Source organism: Lampris incognitus, chromosome 16 (genome assembly GCF_029633865.1).
Source record: "Lampris incognitus isolate fLamInc1 chromosome 16, fLamInc1.hap2, whole genome shotgun sequence".
Lineage (NCBI taxonomy): Eukaryota > Metazoa > Chordata > Actinopteri > Lampriformes > Lampridae > Lampris > Lampris incognitus.
Genome location: NC_079226.1, coordinates 36,083,559 through 36,103,564, shown reverse-complemented (window position 1 = coordinate 36,103,564; position 20,006 = coordinate 36,083,559). Strand labels below are relative to the sequence as shown.

The 20,006-nt window shown below is 49.4% G+C and overlaps 1 protein-coding gene across 3 annotated transcripts; it reads left to right on the top strand.

The window, feature by feature from the left end:
- The first annotated feature begins 226 nt into the window (after positions 1-226).
- ap5s1 (adaptor related protein complex 5 subunit sigma 1) lies at positions 227-8,818 on the top strand. 3 transcript variants are annotated; one of them, XM_056295973.1, is made up of 4 exons: positions 227-477; positions 2,262-2,553; positions 5,054-5,244; positions 7,764-8,818. In XM_056295973.1, exons 1-3 carry the CDS (start codon positions 296-298, stop codon positions 5,180-5,182), a joined length of 603 nt encoding a protein of 200 aa, XP_056151948.1. In that variant the 5' UTR covers positions 227-295; the 3' UTR covers positions 5,183-5,244; positions 7,764-8,818. The 3 variants fall into 3 exon arrangements, with proteins under 3 accessions (XP_056151948.1, XP_056151950.1, XP_056151949.1); XM_056295975.1 differs by having other exon boundaries at positions 8,503-8,817; XM_056295974.1 differs by having other exon boundaries at positions 7,903-8,817.
- Positions 8,819-20,006: the final 11,188 nt, after the last annotated feature.

Below are 20,006 nucleotides of genomic sequence, written 5' to 3'. Positions count from 1 at the left end.
GACCCCGCTGTGTCAGAGGCCGCACAGCTGTGATGAAGATGATTCCTCACGTGTGAAGAACACTGATTAGCTGACCGACCTCACAGCCGCAAGCGTCCCCCCCCAAATGGCGCGCGTCGATCGTCGTTACGCGAGCGCCGACTAGCGTTTCCGAGACGACGGGGCCGCCGCTGCGCGGAGCGGTCACGTGGCCAACGCGGAAGCGCCCGCGATCCGTGTGCGGCGGGCGACTCTCGTGCCTGTGCTCGTGTGTACGTTTCGTCGGCAGACGCGCGTGTCGTCGGCGGCAAGTAAAATGGTGCGCTGTTTCCTCGTGCACACGGTGTGCCCGGTGAGCGCGCTGTGCCCCGCGGAGAGCCGCGTGCTGTACTCCGCCGTCTTCGGGCCGGAGGAGAGCGTCCCGAGCCGCCGAGGTGGAGGTCTTGGGCTGGAGGAGAGGCGGCTTCTTCGGAAAGAACAGGTGCTGGTGGTGGCAAGGTGAGCGGATAGACTCACGGTTTTATGGATTTACTGCTTAATGGTCAGACTTAGTAGAGGGGTTCCAACGCTTCGTCGTGCCAATCAAGTTGGATCTAATGATGGTTGTAGGAGACGCAAAAACCAATGTAAACTAACGGGTCCGACCTTTTAGCCGAGCGGTTAGTGACGCCGCCTTGTGGTGCAGTACACCCCGTATCGAATCCCGCACCGGGCAAGAAAATAACCGGTTACAATATATATATATTTTAAATTTGTTTCTAGTTTCCCCCCCACCCGATTAACCCAATGGCGTATGGCCGGAACTCTTGTGGAATAACTCCCCGGGCTCACGTTTCCGCAGGAAGGAGATAATCGTAACACCAACTTCCTTCAAACTCGTGTCGGCCGCTCTCGCCGCAGAGTAGGTTCGAATCCCGCAAGAGATGTGAAAATAAAAGCGATGATATCCCTTGCAATAAGTGCGGAAGTGTGTGAAAACCATTTCAAAAAGATAAATGAGTAGAGAAGAAATGGATATATTGTATGTTTTTTTCCTTCTTTTTCCTCCTTTTCTCTTTCCTTCTTTCCCCCCTTTCCTTTCCTTTTTCTTCTCTCCCCCCCAGCAGTCCCTTTTGCCCCATTTTGGATCTAATGACGGTTATAGGAGACTCTAAAAACCAATGTAAACTACTAATAAGACACGTTAGCCCCTAGCTAACGGGTCCGACCCTTTAGCCGAGCGGTTAGTGACGCCGCCTCCCACCTCTGGCTATATTTGCTGTTTTCAAAGACCACTGCATTGCTTTTGTGGACATAATCCTCATCAGTTCTACTGTTATTTATATATATTTTAAATTTGTTTCTAGTTTCCCCCCCCACCCGATTAACCCAATGGCGTATGGCCGGAACTCTTGTCGAATAACTCCCCTGGCTCACGTTTCCGCAGGAAGGAGATAATCGTAACACCAGCTTCCTTCAAACGCGTGTCGGCCGCTCTCGCCGCAGAGTAGGTTCGAATCCCGCAAGAGATGTGAAAATAAAAGCGATGATATCCCTTGCAATAAGTGCGGAAGTGTGTGAAAACCATTTCAAAAAGATAAATGAGTAGAGAAGAAATGGATATATTGTATGTTTTTTTCCTCCTTTTCTCTTTCCTTCTTTCCCCCCTTTCCTTTCCTTTTTCTTCTCTCCCCCCCAGCAGTCCCTTTTGCCCCATTTTGGATCTAATGACGGTTATAGGAGACTCTAAAAACCAATGTAAACTGCTAATAAGACACGTTAGCCCCTAGCTAACGGGTCCGACCCTTTAGCCGAGCGGTTAGTGACGCCGCCTTGTGGCGCAGTACACCCCGTATCGAATCCCGCACCGGGCAAGAACATAACCGGTTACACCAACGTTAATATTCGGATGTCAAAAAGCACCCCTAGAAAATTCTTGTTTACCAGTTTAAAAGGCCCGTGGTGTATACCGGTGTGTCCTCAATCAGGTCCTCTGGGACCCCCGACACTGCTGCTTTTCTACTCTGCCAGGTGGTTTTGGTTAAAGTTAGCCACATGGTAAAGTGAGTGTCTAAAACCTGCCAGGTTGTAAATCTGGAATAACTGGAACAATAACTGGAAGCAGTTGAATGTAACGGAACTACCCGGCAGAATAGAAAACCAGTAGCATTGCTGGTGGCGCCTGAGGACCGAATTGAGAACCACTGGCATAGACGACCACAACAAATGTGTGGTAGCATTTGGTTAACTCGGCATATTTGAATTTTTCCACCTGTTCCCATTTTGCCCTCCACGTCCGTCAGGCAGGTGCAGAGTGCGGCCACCCTGTCCCGGGAGGCCTCTGGCAGGGTGCTGGTGGAGACTGTGCCGGGGGAGGAGATCTTGGCCCTCCAGGAGGCCGACAGCGGAGTGTTGAGGTTGAGAGCAGGAGACCCCTTCTCCGGCGAGAGGAGTGCACTGTGGCTGGCCGTCCAGAGCCTGGGCTTCACGCTAGTCTGCGAACCCCACGAGAACCTGCTGCTGGCTGAGACGACGCTGCGGAACCTCGCCCGACACTGTCTGGAGGACCTACGCATGCTGGGGCCTGGGAGCGAGGTGAGCACACTTTCAGTACCTTTTATAGATGTGGTTATTTCTTCCACTTTGTCTAGGATTTCACTCTATGCTCTTAAGTACAGTGTAGGTGTGTCCAATTCTTGCTTTCAAAAGTGCATCTGGGCTGTAGTCTCTCCTTTTCAAGTCTTCCTTAATATCTGTTTTAATTGGCATCCCATCTCGTCACTATCAGGACTATCATCTCTGTTGTAATAATTATTTTGCGTAGTGTTTAATGTCCCGCACAGTACAATTCACCGTAAATACTGCACACATGCTTGCTCGTTATTACTCCATTACACCTTTGACATGTCACCCATGCGCAAGGCACATAATCTACAACTGCTCCAGTGGAGTGTTTTTAATGGTCCATTGTAAAATGTTGCATTTGTACTGGGGCAGCTGACACAAGTGAATTTATGTACCCATGTTAATATGACTCAGGGTGGTGCTCAGAGGAGAGCACATGCGCACATGTGTTTAGTAAATTAGTTTAGAAAAAAACTGAACATAGCTGAATGTTGAAAATGGAGGGTGGCCAACTTTTATTTTTATTTTTTGAATTTCTCCCCAATTTTTACCCGACCAATTTACCCCACTCTTCCAAGCCATCCCGGTCACTGCTCCACCCCCTCTGCTGATCCGGGGAAGGCTGCAGACTACCACATGCCTCCTCTGATACACGTGGAGTCGCCGGCCTCTTCTTTTTACCTGACACTGAGGAGTTTCACCAGGGGGTCGTAGCGTGTGGGTGGATCACGCTATTCCCCCAGTTGCCCCTCCCCCCTGAACAGGCACCCTGACCAACCAGAGAAGGCGCTGGTGCAGCGACCAGGACACCAGTTGGCTTCCCACCTGCAGACACGGCCAATTGTGTCTGTAGGGACGCCTGACCAAGCCGGAGGTAACGCGGGGATTCGAACCGGCGATCACCGTGTTTGTAGGCAACGGAATAGACCGCCACGCCATTTTAACCACGTAGTTTTATCACCAAGAAACAAGTTCAGGTCAGCTGGTCAGGTTTAAACGCCACGATTCAGGTATAAATACACTTGTTTGGTTGTGAGGACAGAACTTCGTCTCCTCAGCATTAGTGCTGTCAACTATTTTGCAACAAGGAAAGCTGACAAAAACTTGTGAGTCTTGTGGGAAGCCGTCATTAAAAGACAATGCATAAACAATGTGCGCCTGCGGTCCCGTGTGGGGCACGCCGCTGCTGTGGACTGTCTGTCTGTGGCATAATGCCGTAGTGGTTGAATTTGTTAGTGTCAGCAACAAAAATGGAAAATAGATCATGTGATACGACTTTTCAACACGAATTTAAACAAGCAGTCAACTGTCAGTGCAACATAACAGGATCCAATTGTAGGAGGTGATGCAGCATATATGTTAACATAAGTATCAATAAAAAAATTCTGAAAAAGTGAAGAAGTGGGGCATCAGGGTAGCGTAGCGGTGTAATCCGTTGTCTGCCTTGTTGAAAAACAGGAAACGAGCTGAAAGAAGAAGTGTGTGTGCAGCTTTGTGTGCAGCAAACATGTTAATAACAATTATGTCAGGGTGTCCGGGTGGCGTGGCGGTCTATACCGTTGTCTACCAACACGGGGATCACTGGTTCGAATCCCCGTGTTACCTCCGGCTTGGTCGGTTGTCCCTACAGACACAGTTGGCCGTGTCTGCGGGTGGGAAGCTGGATGTGGGTGTGTGTCCTGGTTGCTGCACTAGCGCCTCCTCTGGCGAAACTCCTCACTGTCAGGTGAAAAGAAGCGGCTGGCGACTCCACATGTATCGGAGGAGGCATGTGGTAGTCTTCAGCCCTCCCCGAATCGGCAGAGGGGGTGGAGCAGCGACCGGGACGGCTTGGAAGAGTGGGGTAATTGGCCAAGTACAACTGGGGAGAAAAAAGGGGAAACCCCCCCCCCCCAAAAAAGTGAAGAAGTGAAATCTTTGTGACACATCCCCGTTTTGATCAGGACTCCTATTCATCAGCATACCAGATTTGCCTCATTGTGAATCTAGTCGTCCGTTTACTGGAGCCCGTAACTTACCTCTCGAAATTGAGCTGCATGAACGGCCAGAAGACCCAATTAAACAGTAATCAATTCACGGCAGTTCTGCTTTATTAATCCCCCCTTGGGTCGTTGTATAGGAATTCATATATATGCGGCTCACGGTGTGTGGCTGTGATAACCTGAAAATATGGCAGGAGCTTTTCAAATGAGCAGCGGGAACGAACAATGCACGGCAAAACGGCTGCAGCCCTGTACAGTACAGGGGTTGTAATAAAAGCCAAAGAGGCAGTGATGAATAATGATTGTAGGCAAAGCGATTTTTATCACCATACTAACTTGTTGGGATCATTTCCAGCACAGCTATTTATCTGAGGGAGGTGTGTGTGTGTGTGTGTGTGTGTGTGTGTGTGTGTGTGTGTATGTGGCGGGAGGTCATTAACAATGCTGCGGCTTGTAAGTTTCAACTTTGTCGGTTTTCAACCCCACAGGTCCTGCTGAAGAGCGACCGCATCGACGTTCTGCTCAGCCGTCTGCTTCCTCACGGACAGCTCCTCTTCCTCAACCACCGCTTCGCCCAGAGTCTGGAGAAAGAAGTGGCGGCCTACATAGCCAAATAAACCAGACTGTTCTGTGTGTTTGGCGGCACAGTGCGGGTCCAGCAATGTGTGTCGCTGTTCTTGTAAGCCTACTCCTGCCATTCACACACACTGTGTTATCACTACTGTCTCATGGGTAGTTCTACAATCCTGTAGGATGTCGGTTTCGTTTGACTTATCAACTCTGGACGCCATGGTAATTTCGGCGGTGTTTGAGCGATCTGAATCCCAGAGATCCATTCAAAACGAGGAAATCGCCGTTGCTGTCATGTCAGCACCTCCTCTCTGGCCAAACAGGGTTTAGAGGTTGTCCTATCTGCTGCTAAAGGTCTTTTTACAAGTTCGTTCTGTCGGATCTGCTTGCTAGCCGCTGCAGTTTCGTTTCCTTTACAGACTCTGCTCTCCCCACGTTTGGTTGCCATGCTAAAAACCTGAAGTGCATCGAGTGGTTTTTCCTGTTGGAAGTCCCACCCCACAGTAACCATCAAAATAAGTCACCACAAGAGCGGTTATGGTCTGCATATTTGTAGTCAGCTATTGAACGCTAGCAATAGAAAGCGTTGATGGGGGTATTAGCTTGCATGGGAATCTTCAGGTCTGCAGCTTTAACGTGGAGTATTGCATGCTGCATGGCCACCAGTGTGATGTGGTCGGTAGGATGTAGAGGAACACGAGGTTCTCCACCAGTTCTACCACAGCAGCCCTTCTGATACGTAGATATGGTTATTCTGGTTGTGTTATTGTGGGGTATAGAAAAATAAGGAATTTTTTAAATTTATTCCTTGGGAATATGTTGAATATCTTTCTCGGCCAGGGGTGGTTTACCAATGGCTGACTGGTTGATGTTTTGTGTACTGGTGGTAGATTTCAGTAGACTCAAATCTGGCTCATCATGATGCAATGCCATTGGATCATTGGGGGAAACGTGGTTGGTTTGACAGTTTTTTGGGGGGGGATTTTCCCTCTCCCTTTTTCTCCCCAATTGTATCCGGCCAATTACCCCACTCTTCCGAGCCATCCTGGTCACTGCTCCACCCCCTCTGCCGATCCGGGGAGGGCTGCAGACTACCACATGCCTCCTCCGATACATGTGGAGTCACCAGCCGCTTCTTTTCACCTGACCGTGAGGAGTTTCACCAGGGGGATGTAGCATGTGGGAGGATCATGCTATTCCCCCCAGTTCCACCTCCCCCCTGAACAGGCGCTCCCACCGAGCAGAGGAGGCGCTAGTGCAGCGACCAAGACACCCTCAGACATGGCCAATTGTGTCTAGGGATAGCTGATCAAACCGGAGGTAACACAGGGATTTGAACCGGCGATCCCCGTGTTGGTAGGCAACAGAATAGACCGCCACGCCACCCAGACGCCCCAAGAATCACATTAAGTGCATATTTTTTTTCCCTGTTTTTCAGCAGAGCACTTTCAGTTGTTACCAAGGTGACCAGCGGTATCCTCAAGGTGTACAGGAAACACGACGTGATTGTCATATTTTTCCCAATTTTACGTAACTGAGTCATCGATGCGACAGCCACTGAGCAGTCGATGTGTTGTCCGGGGGAGTCTGAAGTTTGGCTCTTGACAAATGAGCCACACTTAGTTTGGATCCCCTCAGTGCGACAGAACGCCAAAAGTTAATGCCAAATCAAATGTATCGAAAGGGGGGGGGTTGCATGAAAAAGTGTAAAATGCCTGGCGTAGATGAGGCGAGGCGAGGCGAGGGCAGAGATTGAAGGAGTAATAATGAAAGCATAATGGAGCACACACTAGAAACTAATGGAACAAGCACAATGCGGACCAGACAGCAGAGCAAAATGGGGGGAATGAAAATATGCCGCATCCAGACATAAGGGATAATGAGTGTATCTGTGGCAGCTGTTGTGTTTAGTTCTGAGGCGCTCCACATGAAGACGTCGTCTCCTGTCCCCGGCTTGTTTTGTAGGAGACGCTCACGAAAACACTATTTTTATATCGTTATGAGCAAATCTAAGCCAAAGTTGAATCTATGAAAAACACAATTTGGTAACACGTTCTATGAAGCTTGCATCTATAATGCCCTATAAGCATCTATATCGCCCTGTAAGCATCTATAACGCCCTGTAAGTGTTGCTATAAGTCATTGTAAGATTAATTATAACCATGTATACGCCCTCACAACGCCTCATAACCACCTTTATGATACATTATGTCAATTTAAAACGGATTTATGCATTATAAATATGTCATCATTAGCCTGTTTATCTGTCAAATGTCATAATGCATCATAGCCAACTTGTTTTGTAGAGATGTATAATAAGACTTCAGTGCTATTTCACAGTCTTCAGCCATAGCCGTTAGTCATTGTAATACACATTATAGGAAAGTATGGGCGTTGCAGATGCAATAGATGCTTATAGGGCGTTATAGATGCAAGCTTCATAGAAAGTGTTCGCACAGATTTATTTCCCGTCTCTTTCTATTATCATTTTAAAATGAACTTCTAAAACCATCAAATGTATAGCTGCTGTGGATGTAATTTGATTTTTATCATAACGGGTGAATTTACAGCACTGTGGAATCCTGCATAAAGCATATTGTCTCAGAATCACACCATGCCACATTTCAGAACCGATGCGGTACCGAGGATGACCGTTCCTCGTTTGAACATCAAATACCGGCGGTCAGTCTTCACATCTCAGCATCGCGTTTGTCACACGATCCCAGCAGATCTGCGTAAACATCTGTGCACACATTTTCACCTTCAGGACCGAGCCAGGAACACAGCCGAGCGCGATATCTACGCAACCCACACCGGTGTCCAGCACAGCAGAATTGGACATGGGTTGCCGTCTCTTTAAGCCCTGGGGAGGGCACTGTTGTTCCCCCCTGAAAATGTCCCCGGCGTTGCGTGGCATGAAGGACGCTGCAGAGGAGGACGGCTCTCGGCAACTGTAGCACACCAGGCTTTACAGTGCGGGTAGTGGGTTGAACACAATATGTTTGACTGCTGGTAGTTTGCACTCGTAGCCCGTTTCATTTCATTTCATCGACGTGTGTGTGTGTATGTGTGGGGGGTTAATGGAAGTATTCGGGGGGGGGGGGTAGTGAAGATTTTGTGACGATCCCCCCCTCCCCGATCCACTGGTATCCTGTCTCGTGTTTTGGGCTTTTCTGTACAGGGGCCTGGCGGGCAGAGCGTAAAGGGTCATTATAATATGCGTGGTGTGTCCTTGTGTATATAAGGCCGAGTCCTATTTGGGACAACAGACTCCTACTGTCCAACACACTCTCTCTATCTCTCTCTCTCTCTCTCTCTCTCTCTCTCTCTCTCTCTCTCTCTCTCTCTCGCCCCCCCCCCCTCTCAGGCTATGGCTGTGAGAAGCTGTGGCTTCTCCCCCTATTGTACCGTTAGGTTCTGCATCATAACACCCCTACAGCACATGTCCACCCAGCGCATTACTGAGCCCACTGGCTCAGTAATCTGTATATTCACTACCTGTTTTTTCTTTTTTTTTTTTTTTTGGAAATCGACTCTTATGCTGTAAATAAATGGAGTCTATTTTGCTAATGAAACTGCTGCGTCTCCTATCTTTATTACAATCTAAGAACCAGGCTATGACATTATGCTGAGACTGGACCACCATCTTATATATATAAGCTGATGAGTGCGAGATGCATGAAACAGGCCTGTACTGCAAAAATTAAAATCTTTTTTCCTGTATCTGTGTTGATATATATATATATGTCGATGTATATAGATGTATATAGATGTATATATATATATATATATATATATATACGTCGATGTATATATATGTATATAGATATATATATTTGACAGCTGATGATTGCTTGTGGCATAAAACAGGCTTGTACTGTCTCAAAGAATTTACTTGACTCACTGGATATATATATATATATATATATATATATATATATATATATGTGTGTGTGTGTGTGTGTGTCATATCATAAGAGAGACTTTACCTGCTGTACTTCAATGAGTACTATTTCCTTGAAAGCTGCTGGTCATTTTGCAGAAGTGAAATTGGTTTTCCAAAGGAACACTTAACTTACTTCTGCAGGTGGATATTATAATAATAACAGGTATTCAGCACTGTACACGCCTCGTTTGATGGCCTCATTTACACGAGTGCACCGGCCTCGCCGACGCCGGCGCAGCGTCCGGCTGAAGAGACCGGGCGTCCACTAGGGGGCAGTGTGTAGCCGGACATAGTGAGCTCCTCGCTGCATCTTTTGAGAAGAAGACAAACGGCAACTCCGGAGCAGATATTTACCCGAACTTCAGAAATAATGATTGCTGCTGCCGCCGCCGCTGCTTTGAAACGGGTTTAAATGAGCTCGGAGACATCAAACAAACAGTTTGCCGGGATTGTTTTCATGTGTGTGAACCCGGATCGTAATTACGTCTAATTAGTGGCTCACAGGCACAGGAATTTGATCTTTGCCCGAGAGCAGCTGTTTAAAGAACGTCTGTTGCAAATGTTAAGTGAAGATTAAATTTACAGTTATTTGTTGCAGTTCTCCGCACGTGCCGCGCCTGCGCGTTCATTCCCCGCGCGCCCGTCGCGGAGCCGCGTGCGCTCTGAATTCAGCCCGCAGCGGATCGGCTTGCGTTATTTTATTGGTCCTGACTGTAAGAGGAGGGGTCAGTTTAGGATCCGCGTCAGAACGAGGATTACCGTTCAACAGGACGGTTTTAGAAACGGAGTGAAAGTCGATAAGACGTTCTGCAGCACCCAAGAAGGGTGGGCGGTGTTTAATTGCTCGCCGCACGCTTTCCGACTCCCCGCTCACCGCTGGGAGCGCGCTTCTTAACGAATAGCGTGCAGCTCAAGCAGCAGTGGCTTGGCGAGAGGGTGCACAGGCCCAGCAGTGTAGTGATATAACGCCATGTATAGCCACTGGAACTACACTAGGTGTTATGTACTACCCGGACTGTTATTATGGTTACACCACTACCATGTATGGTTATTACGTCTGCCTACTGAGCCACGATTAAACCTGAGTTCTATAACCCAGTGTGGTCATTGATCCTCGACCAATACTACCCCAAGTATTACTTCAAGCAGCTGTGTGTTGACTTGTGTTGTAGAGCAGTGGTTCTCAGCCTTTTTGGGGTCCTGGACCCCCTGCGTATTTTGGATCTACCCTGAGGACCCCTCCACCTGATGTTGGGGGGAGGGGGGTTGCAATTTGATAGAAACGGTAGAAACTGCATTTTAAATTGCATTATAGCATTTATTCACTCTTTGGGGGCAAAAATAAGAGCTTTCAGTTGTAACTTAGATATAGTTAACAAAACAGAATTCTTATGCAGTAACTTTCAGATATGTGTAACAAAACAGAATATGTATTCAGTAACTTTCAGATATATGTAACAACAGCATTTTTATGCAGTAACTTTTAACAATGCAAACGGGAGCGAGATCTCTTATTAAAATACAACAAATGACACTTGTGAAACAGATGTAATTAGAGAAAAAAGTCCTGTTACCCTTTATGGTTTAGGTAGATAAAGGTCTCAGTCACATTTGAGTAAAATAATCCTATTTCTATAAATGTCATAGGATCTTTTTTTTTAAAGAGATTTTATTTTCACGGACCCCTTGCAATTACACCACGGACCACTAGGGGTCCGCGGACCCCCGGTTGAGAAACACTGTTGTAGACTAAGCGGGCCTATGGCCAAGGAGCAAACATACCGCACGTGCACGATCGAGTCGACATGCCTCCGTTTTGCAGCCTGCCTCGTGTTTCTACCTGGGAGCTGCTCGGTGCAGCGCCGTCAGTGTCCTCTAGCGCTGACCCCAAAGCCACGCTGGTGTTCCCGGCTTGAGGGCGACTTGGTAATTGTCAGTAGAGCGTGTCTCCTTCCTTTATCCTTGCCCGAATTTCATCCGTGATTTACCCCCACCCACCCCTCCACCCCCCCTCACATAAATCCCACCCACTGATGCCGCTTTGCCAATAAGATCACTTCTACCGTCACCAGGATAGTCAAGCCAAGTCAATTTTAGTTGTATAGCCCAAAATCACAAATTACAAATGTACCTCGAGGGGCTTTACAGCAACACAACATCCTGTGCTTAGACCCTCGTATCGGATAAGGAACAATCCCTTACCCGGTACCACCATGGATACTTAAGGATACCACCATGGATACTTAAGGATACCACCATGGATACTTAAGGATACCATCATGGATACTTAAGGATACCACCATGGATACTTATGGATACCACCATGGATACTTAAGTATACCACCATGGATACTTATGAATACCACCATGGATACTTATGGATACCACCATGGATACTTATGGATACCACCATGGATACTTAAGTATACCACCATGGATACTTAAGTATACCACCATGGATACTTATGGATACCACCATGGATACTTAAGTATACCACCATGGATACTTATGGATACCACCATGGATACTTAAGGATACCACCATGGATACTTATGGATACCACCATGGATACTTATGCATACCACCATGGATACTTAAGTATACCACCATGGATACTTAAGTATACCACCATGGATACTTATGGATACCACCATGGATACTTAAGTATACCACCATGGATACTTAAGGATACCACCATGGATACTTATGGATACCACCATGGATACTTAAGGATACCACCATGGATACTTATGGATACCACCATGGATACTTAAGGATACCACCATGGATACTTAAGGATACCACCATGGATACTTATGGATACCACCATGGATACTTAAGGATACCACCATGGATACTTATGGATGCCACCATGGATACTTAAGGATACCACCATGGATACTTAAGGATACCACCATGGATACTTAAGGATACCACCATGGATACTTATGGATACCACCATGGATACTTATGGATGCCACCATGGATACTTAAGGATACCACCATGGATACTTATGGATGCCACCATGGATACTTATGGATGCCACCATGGATACTTAAGGATACCACCAGATGTTCTTTATGCACCTGTACTAACTCGCCCGCTGTGTTCCTGTCCTCTGTATGGACCGAAGCTGGCGTTGTCCTAACCCATCTCAGTCAATCCCTCAGTTTTTCCCCTTACCCCTTTGTCCCTCGCCTCCCCTCCCCTCCCTGGTCTCCTTCCCCCTCCTCTTGGAGCGTTTTAACAGAGGATCACCTCATTGAATGTGGAGACCAGCTGTTGAATATGCCCATTCCGGACTTTTAAGAATTTTCCTTTTTTAATCTCGCCTCCTCCCGCCTCATTAGACGGCTCCCCAACTATTGTGGTGTTCACCGCGAGCCTGCAGCAGAGAAAATGGGCTCCGCTCCAGTCAGGGATACAGTATGAATTTCAATATGACTTGACGACTTATTCACTTTAGCTTCTGTCGGGGGCTGGCGGTGTGAAACACCTGAATGCCACAATGAGTCCTATTCATATACATTAGGCATCGCTTCTATTCCTTTCCATGCTGCTGCCCTTGAATCTCGAGCGTCCCCGTGAGAGGCGGACGCCAGGTGGAACCGCTGCACCGACTGCAGGGCAGGGGATGCACAGCTTGTTTAAGCCACCGACAGCAGATGAGCGCCACTCATGATGGCATGCGGTGACTCTGCATGGTGTGTGTGTTTAATCGGCATGTTGTGTGTGTTCAAGCTGCATGTTGTGTGTATTTCAGCCTTTTGCGCCGGTGTAGGAGAGACATTAAGCGTGTGGGCGTTGACCTGCTAAACCCCAGTTAATGAGCTGCATGTAGAAAGCATCGTTTCCTTGCATTGGCTCTCTGCCATAATGCCGTGAACACACATTACCTGAACTTCTCTTAAACTCCTCACACACACACACACACACACACATGCGCACGCATGCACGCACACACACATACACATACACTCACACATATACACACTCACACACACGCATGCACACACACACCCTCATTCATGCACGCACACGCACACTCGTGCACACACAAACACACACACTCATGCACACACATGCACACACTCACACACGCGTACACACACACTCATTCATGCACCCACCCACACACACACACTCATGCACGCACACACACACACACGCACATACACTCATACACACACATACACACTCGTGCACGAACGCACGCACACACGCACACACATTCATACGCGCACGCACACACGCGCGCGTGCACACAAATTCATGCACACACATGCACACATTCATACACACACACTCATGCATGCGTGCGCGCACACAAACACACACCAATGCATGCACACACACTCATGCATGCACATGCACACACACACACACACACACACAGTAGTGCAGCTGTGTGTGTGTGTGTGTGTGTGTGTGTGTGTGTGTGTGGGGGGGTGTCCTCTTGGCTCCTCAGGTCATGTTAGAGCTCCATATCCCGGCCGTTCCTCTCTGGTTTGAGATCAGTTTAAACGGACCTTCTGCGTGTTTAAACCAGCCTCCACGTGGTGCAGGCGTCCTAAGAGAGATCGACACGTTCTCACTTTCAACTATCAACTATCAATCAGTCTCAAACAATCCATGTAATTGAAAATATGAGTATTATTGACTAATTGAGCCGGCGCTGCAGCGAGGCCCCTCTGCAGATCAGGGAGGGGACGTGGCGCCCGCGGGGGCGAGCAACCTAATAATGACTTCATACACAAACACAAGGACTTTATCTTCCCGCTTCCCTCTTCCCTGTATGGCTTCTTTTTGTTTTTCTTGACAAATTGATTTGTTCGTCTGCGAATAAGCTAAGTGATAATCTAGTCTAGACCGAGGAAAGGCCGCATGCTCCTGATGCCGCGATAGCGGCTCAGAGGGGATTATACGGCAAACAGCAAGCCGTCTGCCTCGCCACTGACGGCAATCTCACTTTTCCATCACTTATCTTAAGTGAAGATGGAAAGGCAGATTTGCTATTCTCAATCTGACTTTTTCCTCTGTCTCGCTGGCCCCCCTGCCCCCAACCCCCCCCCCCAATACAGACTCCATCTGCAAACATCCTGTTTTTTTTTTATCTGTCAACAAAATTTTTGACTAAACGGGCTTGAATGAAGGTGTTATTTCATCAGCAGGTATGAAGGAAGAATTTGGTAAGAATCCTGAAGAGCGGTGTAGCCTACGACGGGCCTGCGGTGAAACGCACCATTCCCTGTGATTCTGAAGAACCGTGATGATGGACTGGTCCATCCATCCATCCATTATCCAAACCGCTTATCCTGCTCTCAGGCTCGCGAGGATGCTGGAGCCTATCCCAGCAGTCATTGGGCGGCGGGCGGGGAGACACCCTGGACAGGCCGCCAGGCCATCACAGGGTCGACACACACACACACACCAAGGGACAGTTTAGTACGGCAGATCCACCTGACCCACATGTCTTTGGACTGTGGGAGGAAACCCACACAGACACGGGGAGAACCTGCAGACTCCACACAGAGGACGACCCCCAAGGTTGGACTACCCCGGGGCTCGAACCCAGGACCTTCTCGCTGTGAGGCGACTGCACTAGCCACCGCGCCGCCATGCTGCCCATGATGGACTAGTGTGAACCAGAATAGAAAAGAAAAGGACCTCCAGTAAAAACTTCAAGAGCAAACCTCGTTTGTCTGGATTGATGTGCTCGTGAATGTAACAGGAAGTGGTCCGATGTTACAGACCTGTCTCACTCTCCCCTTTGGTGGTTGAAGTAAGCACCCAGAAATAAGTTCAAACCCTATATTTGCCAGTATTGCCCTATAGTTGTTCTTCTTCATGTTCTTCTTCCTTCAGCTTGTTCCCTGTTTCTCAGGGGTCACCAGAGCAAACGTGATGGTTTCCATCAGTACCCCGTTGAGGGCACAGCACCAACGGCGGCCATTGTTAACCCGGGCCTCGACCAGTCTGGTGTGGTCTTGCCAATCCGTGTACTGATCCGGCAAAGTTTTACGTTGGATGCCCTTCCTGACACAGCCACTGACCCTATGGACGGGGGCACAAGTATAGCGCGGGATGCCGTCCCAGTATTCATGGCCTCGCACCATAGAGGACGTGGTTGACCTATGCATGGTAAAGCCGTCGTAAGACGTTGAACCACTTTTCGTGTTCTTCAGCTGAGGCGTTGTGTGGGTGGACCGCGTTTATGAAGCACTTCTAGTCCTAGCGCTTTACAGTGTACGCCACGCATTCACACACCGACGGAGGAGGCCGCCATGCAAGGCGCCAACCTGGGGTTCAGTGTCTTGCTCAAGGACACTTCGACACGCTCTCCGCAGGAGCCGGGGATCGAACCCACGACCCGCTCCACCTCCTGAGCCGTGCCGCCTGGGTTAAAATGCTCGGTATGCCTCTCTTTGCTCTCCTCCCTGCTCCTAACCCACTTCTCTGCATTCTTCACGATAGCGGAGTGGGGCGAGCCAGGCCCAAAACAGAGGGCGGCGTCATATTTAATTCAGGCGAGTTCTCTAAAAAAAACACATGTAATTACATGGATGGCTCGGGCAGAGTAGCCTGCTTCTTCGAGGGTACACGCATTCGCACACCGGCTGAAAGGAGAGATACCCAGCACTACCGCAGCGTCGTGCGTCGGAGGTAGCGGCCGAGGGGCACCTCCGGAGGCAACAGGCGGGGGATTCGTGCCTTGTTCAAGGGCACCTCAGTTGCAGCTGTAGAGCGGTGCCGGAGTTGTACCCGTTGACTCGCCTCAAACCGACTATCGCCGACCGGTTTGAAGATTCAGATCAGTGGCTCACCGCTCGCGAGGCTTCTTCGGGCTGCCGCTGATCTGAGTTTAATTTGATCTGAACCAGTTAACTGCATCTACTAATTAAGGCGAAAGAAATGCGTACAGTTCTCCGGCTCTTTTGCTGCCAACCCCCCCCCCCGCCCCCCGTACACTGCCATTAAGGTTTCGTCTTCTCATCCACCAACCCTCCTCAGACTCGACCACGTGGTACTTCCGACATGGCGAATGCTCAGTGTGGGGGAAATGCAGTGGGAAAGTGCCTCATTACCGTTGCTTTCCAAATAAAATGGGGGGGGGGGGATGTATTATTCAGCTGCAGAGAATCCCCCAGCCAGCCGAGCCCGGCAGGAAAACAGGAAGTCGGCCTGCGTTAAGGCTGTCTTTCCCCCCACAGCCAGTCAGTCAGAGTACCCTATAGTGGGTAGACCTAGTTCTGCAGACAGACCCGGGAGAAACGCCACGGCACGCAGTGACATATACTAAATCATGGAGAGGAAGAAGATATACTTTACTAATCCCCGTGGGGGAAGTTCATCCTCTGCATTTAACCCCGCCTATGGTATAGCTGCCGTGCAAGCGCCCGGGGACCAACTCCAGTTCCTCTTGTCATTGCCTTGCTCAGGGGCATTAACACATATGTCTTTAATGGTGGGGGGGAAACCGCAGCGCCCGGAGGAAATCTGCGCAGACTTGCGGAGAACATGCAAAAGCCACACGGAAAGGACCTGGGACGGCCTGGGGTTCGAACCCAGCACCTTCTTGCTGCGAGGCAGCAGTGCTAACCACTGGGCCACCGTGCTGGGACGTCTGGGAGGCCTTCTCTGCCGAGACCTGCCCCTTCATTTCCGGCCAATTACCCCGCTCTTCCGAGCCGTCCCGGACGCTGCTCCGCCCCCTCTGCCGATCCGGGTAGGGCTGCAGACTCCCACAGGCCTCCTCCCATACATGTGGAGTCACCAGCCGCTTCTTTTCACCTGACAGTGAGGGGTTTTACCAGGGGGGACGTAGCACATTGGAGGATCACCCTATTCCCCCCCCCCCCCCAGTTCGGAACAGGCACTCCAACCGACCAGAGGAGGCGCTAGTGCAGTGACCAGGACTCATATCCGGCTTCTCACCCGCGGACACGGCCAATTGCGTCTGTAGGGACGCCCGACCAAGCCGGAGGCAACACGGGGATTCGAACCGGCGATCCTCGTGTTGGTAGGGCAACGGAGTAGACCGCCACGCCACCCGGATGCCCAGTATGTAACGCCCCTCCATGATGGCGGCGGCTCTTCGGTCTCTCTTCAGCGGGAGAAGTTGGAAAGCAGGGATGGTTCAGCTCCAGCGGGGGCCCTGTGCGTGAGCCGGGGAGCGTCGCATGCCGTCGAATGACGTCATAATCACAATAATATCACATAATCAGAATAAACAACAGCCTGGCGTTGCCTTGCAGCTCGCCCTCGGCGGAGGGAGCACGCGCGCCAAACCCCCCCCATCCGTAAGAAAAAGGGGCATTATCCTCGTGCCCAGCGATACACGAGTTATAGGGGTGGGGGGGTGGGGGATTGGAATTAGGGGGGAAAGTGGGCCAGTCCGGGCGCCGGGGGAGGGCGGCAGAGAGCACCATGTGCTTGTCATGTCATCTCCCGCTAAGCGGCAGTCAGTCAGGAGCGGCCCCCGGTGCCCGGCGTGTCAGCTCGGGCAGGTTGAATCCGCTCTGAAAAGCAAGCCGGCCATTACCAGTCACAGCGAGCGCATCCGGTATGTTGGGTGACAGCTGTCATGTTTTGTGCCGACCAATGGCTGCATACATTTAAAGAGATTAGGACGCCGAGCCGAGCCGCGCCGAGCCTCGCGCGCCGGGGATCCTCAGCAGGGTAAGGTTTCGGGCGCGGGCCTACAGTATTCAGCGGTGCGTCTGGTTAAGTCAGGGGTCCCCAATAGGCGGCCCGCGGGCCACGTCCGGCCCGTGACGGGTTGATTTATGGTCCGCGAGAATTTTTGGAGAAATGCCAGAATTTTTTTTATTTCCCTACCAAAAAAAAAAAAATCTTAGTAAAAGTAAGACTAGTAATATATCGAAAAATAGATGAAAAATCTCTGTTTAAATTATAATACCTGCAACGTAGCGACACCAAAAACAAACTTAACGAACAACGTGCTGCTGGAGGTTGAGTGGCCCGTGGTTTTAAAAGTGGCCCGCTATGAAAAGTAATTGGGGACCCCTGGGTTAAGTATTCAGCCATCTGCCCCCCCCCCGTTCATTTGTCGGGTGCGACACTTTAGGTTGTGTGTGTGGACTCCAGGTTGTTTTGACACAATAACGCCCACTCGCAGACATGGCCAATTGTGTCTGTAGGGATGCCCGCCCGACCAAGCCGGAAGTAACACGGGGATTCGAACCGGCGATCCCTGTGTTGGTAGGCAACAGACCGCCACACTGCGCGGACGCCCCCTTGTCAATTGTTTCTAGAAAAGTCTGAGGAATTTTTTTGCCATTGGCCCCATTGCCTCTAGCTTACCATTGTCAGAAAGCTCCTGATCTTAAAGGGCCATTCCAATAATAATTAAAAAAAACCCACACATATTCCACCTATTTGGGCGGTGGCAATTGTGCTGTATATTGGTGTAAAATCAAAATGCAGGATAAGAAAAAAAAAAGCTTTTCATGATGTGCAGTCAAATCTCCAGCCAACAGAAGCAGACCAACCACTGGCGTAACATATTTATTATGGGCCCTGGTGCAAGCAACCCTCCTAGACCCCCCCCCCATCTCTCTCTCACTCGCTCACACACACACACCACCACCACCACCACAGGTGGGTTTAGTAAGTAATTTATTTGTATAGCACCTTTCACAGATACACAATCACAAAGTGCTTCACACAGCATAAAATATAACAAATAAAATAGAAATAGCGAAGTAACAGACAAAGTTTGCACGGATGAGTTATTGTAAAGGTCAGTACGTCAAAGACTGGCTACACTTCAGGACCACGGAGAGCGGACGCACCACGGACGGGATTGGGAAACCTAAACAGACGGTCTCCAAACCACATCAGTGACTTGCTACCCTCCGGTCTGTGCCGAATTTTCTTCCCGCCCATCGCCATCAATTATACCGCTCTTTCAGAAAAACCCATCCGAATTTCTGCAGTTTTGCTCTCCTTCCTCTTTTTACACCCACTTTTATGCGTGTAACTCACGCTTGCGTGCTTATGTAGGCTACATAGGTAAATGACATTGCGCGCGCTAAACGAGCTATCATCGCATGCTCGAAACAGACACGTAACGTTGGACTAGGACAATGCATGCAGACATATTGACGGGGCCCCCCCTAGCGACGGGCCCTGGTGCCGCTGCACCGCCTATATTTACGCCAGTCAGACCAAATATTGGTCATTTTGTTTGATATGTTTTGGTTAACCTGCCGTGTCTCATACAGAAGCCGTACCTCCATGTGACGTATGGACGCTCTGTCAAGTACGTGTGTGTCAGTAATGTATGACTGGGATGAGGACGGGCTCAAGTGAGGACAAACCAAGGTTTATTGTAAATCCAACCCGAACTTTAGCCTTCAGACCCAACCAGGTCGTCTTGACGCATGCTCACTAACCCGGGTAAGACAATCCAACAAGGTGAAACAGTTCATCTGTCAACATTGTATCAGTTTGACCGAGGCAGCAGGGGATCATGGTGGAGGTGGGACACCATCAAGAAGTCCCTCGGCCTTCTCCATAGAAAGACGAGCTGACGTAGTGGTTTGGAGGGATGGAAACGGCTATAGGGACAGTGATTGGGGGTCCCCCCCCCCCAGGAAGATAGCATGGCATAAGAGAAAAACCTAATCATGCTGTGTTTGGTTGTGTCCTATGATGTAATGAAAGTGATCTATTTTTTGCTTCTTTGTTGTCATGCGCAGCGGGGCATAACTGCCTATTAAGTGGCGTGTAAAATCTTTTCTTCTTCTTCTTCTTCCTTTTCTTTTAAGTGCCTCTACCGCCTGCGTTTGAGATTCACCAGGCGTGGGGACGGCGAGGGGGGAGGCCATTCGGTCGATCGACTGCGATGATGTTGATTAGCAGCCAGCTGGGTGCCAGACTTTCATTCATGGGGCATTT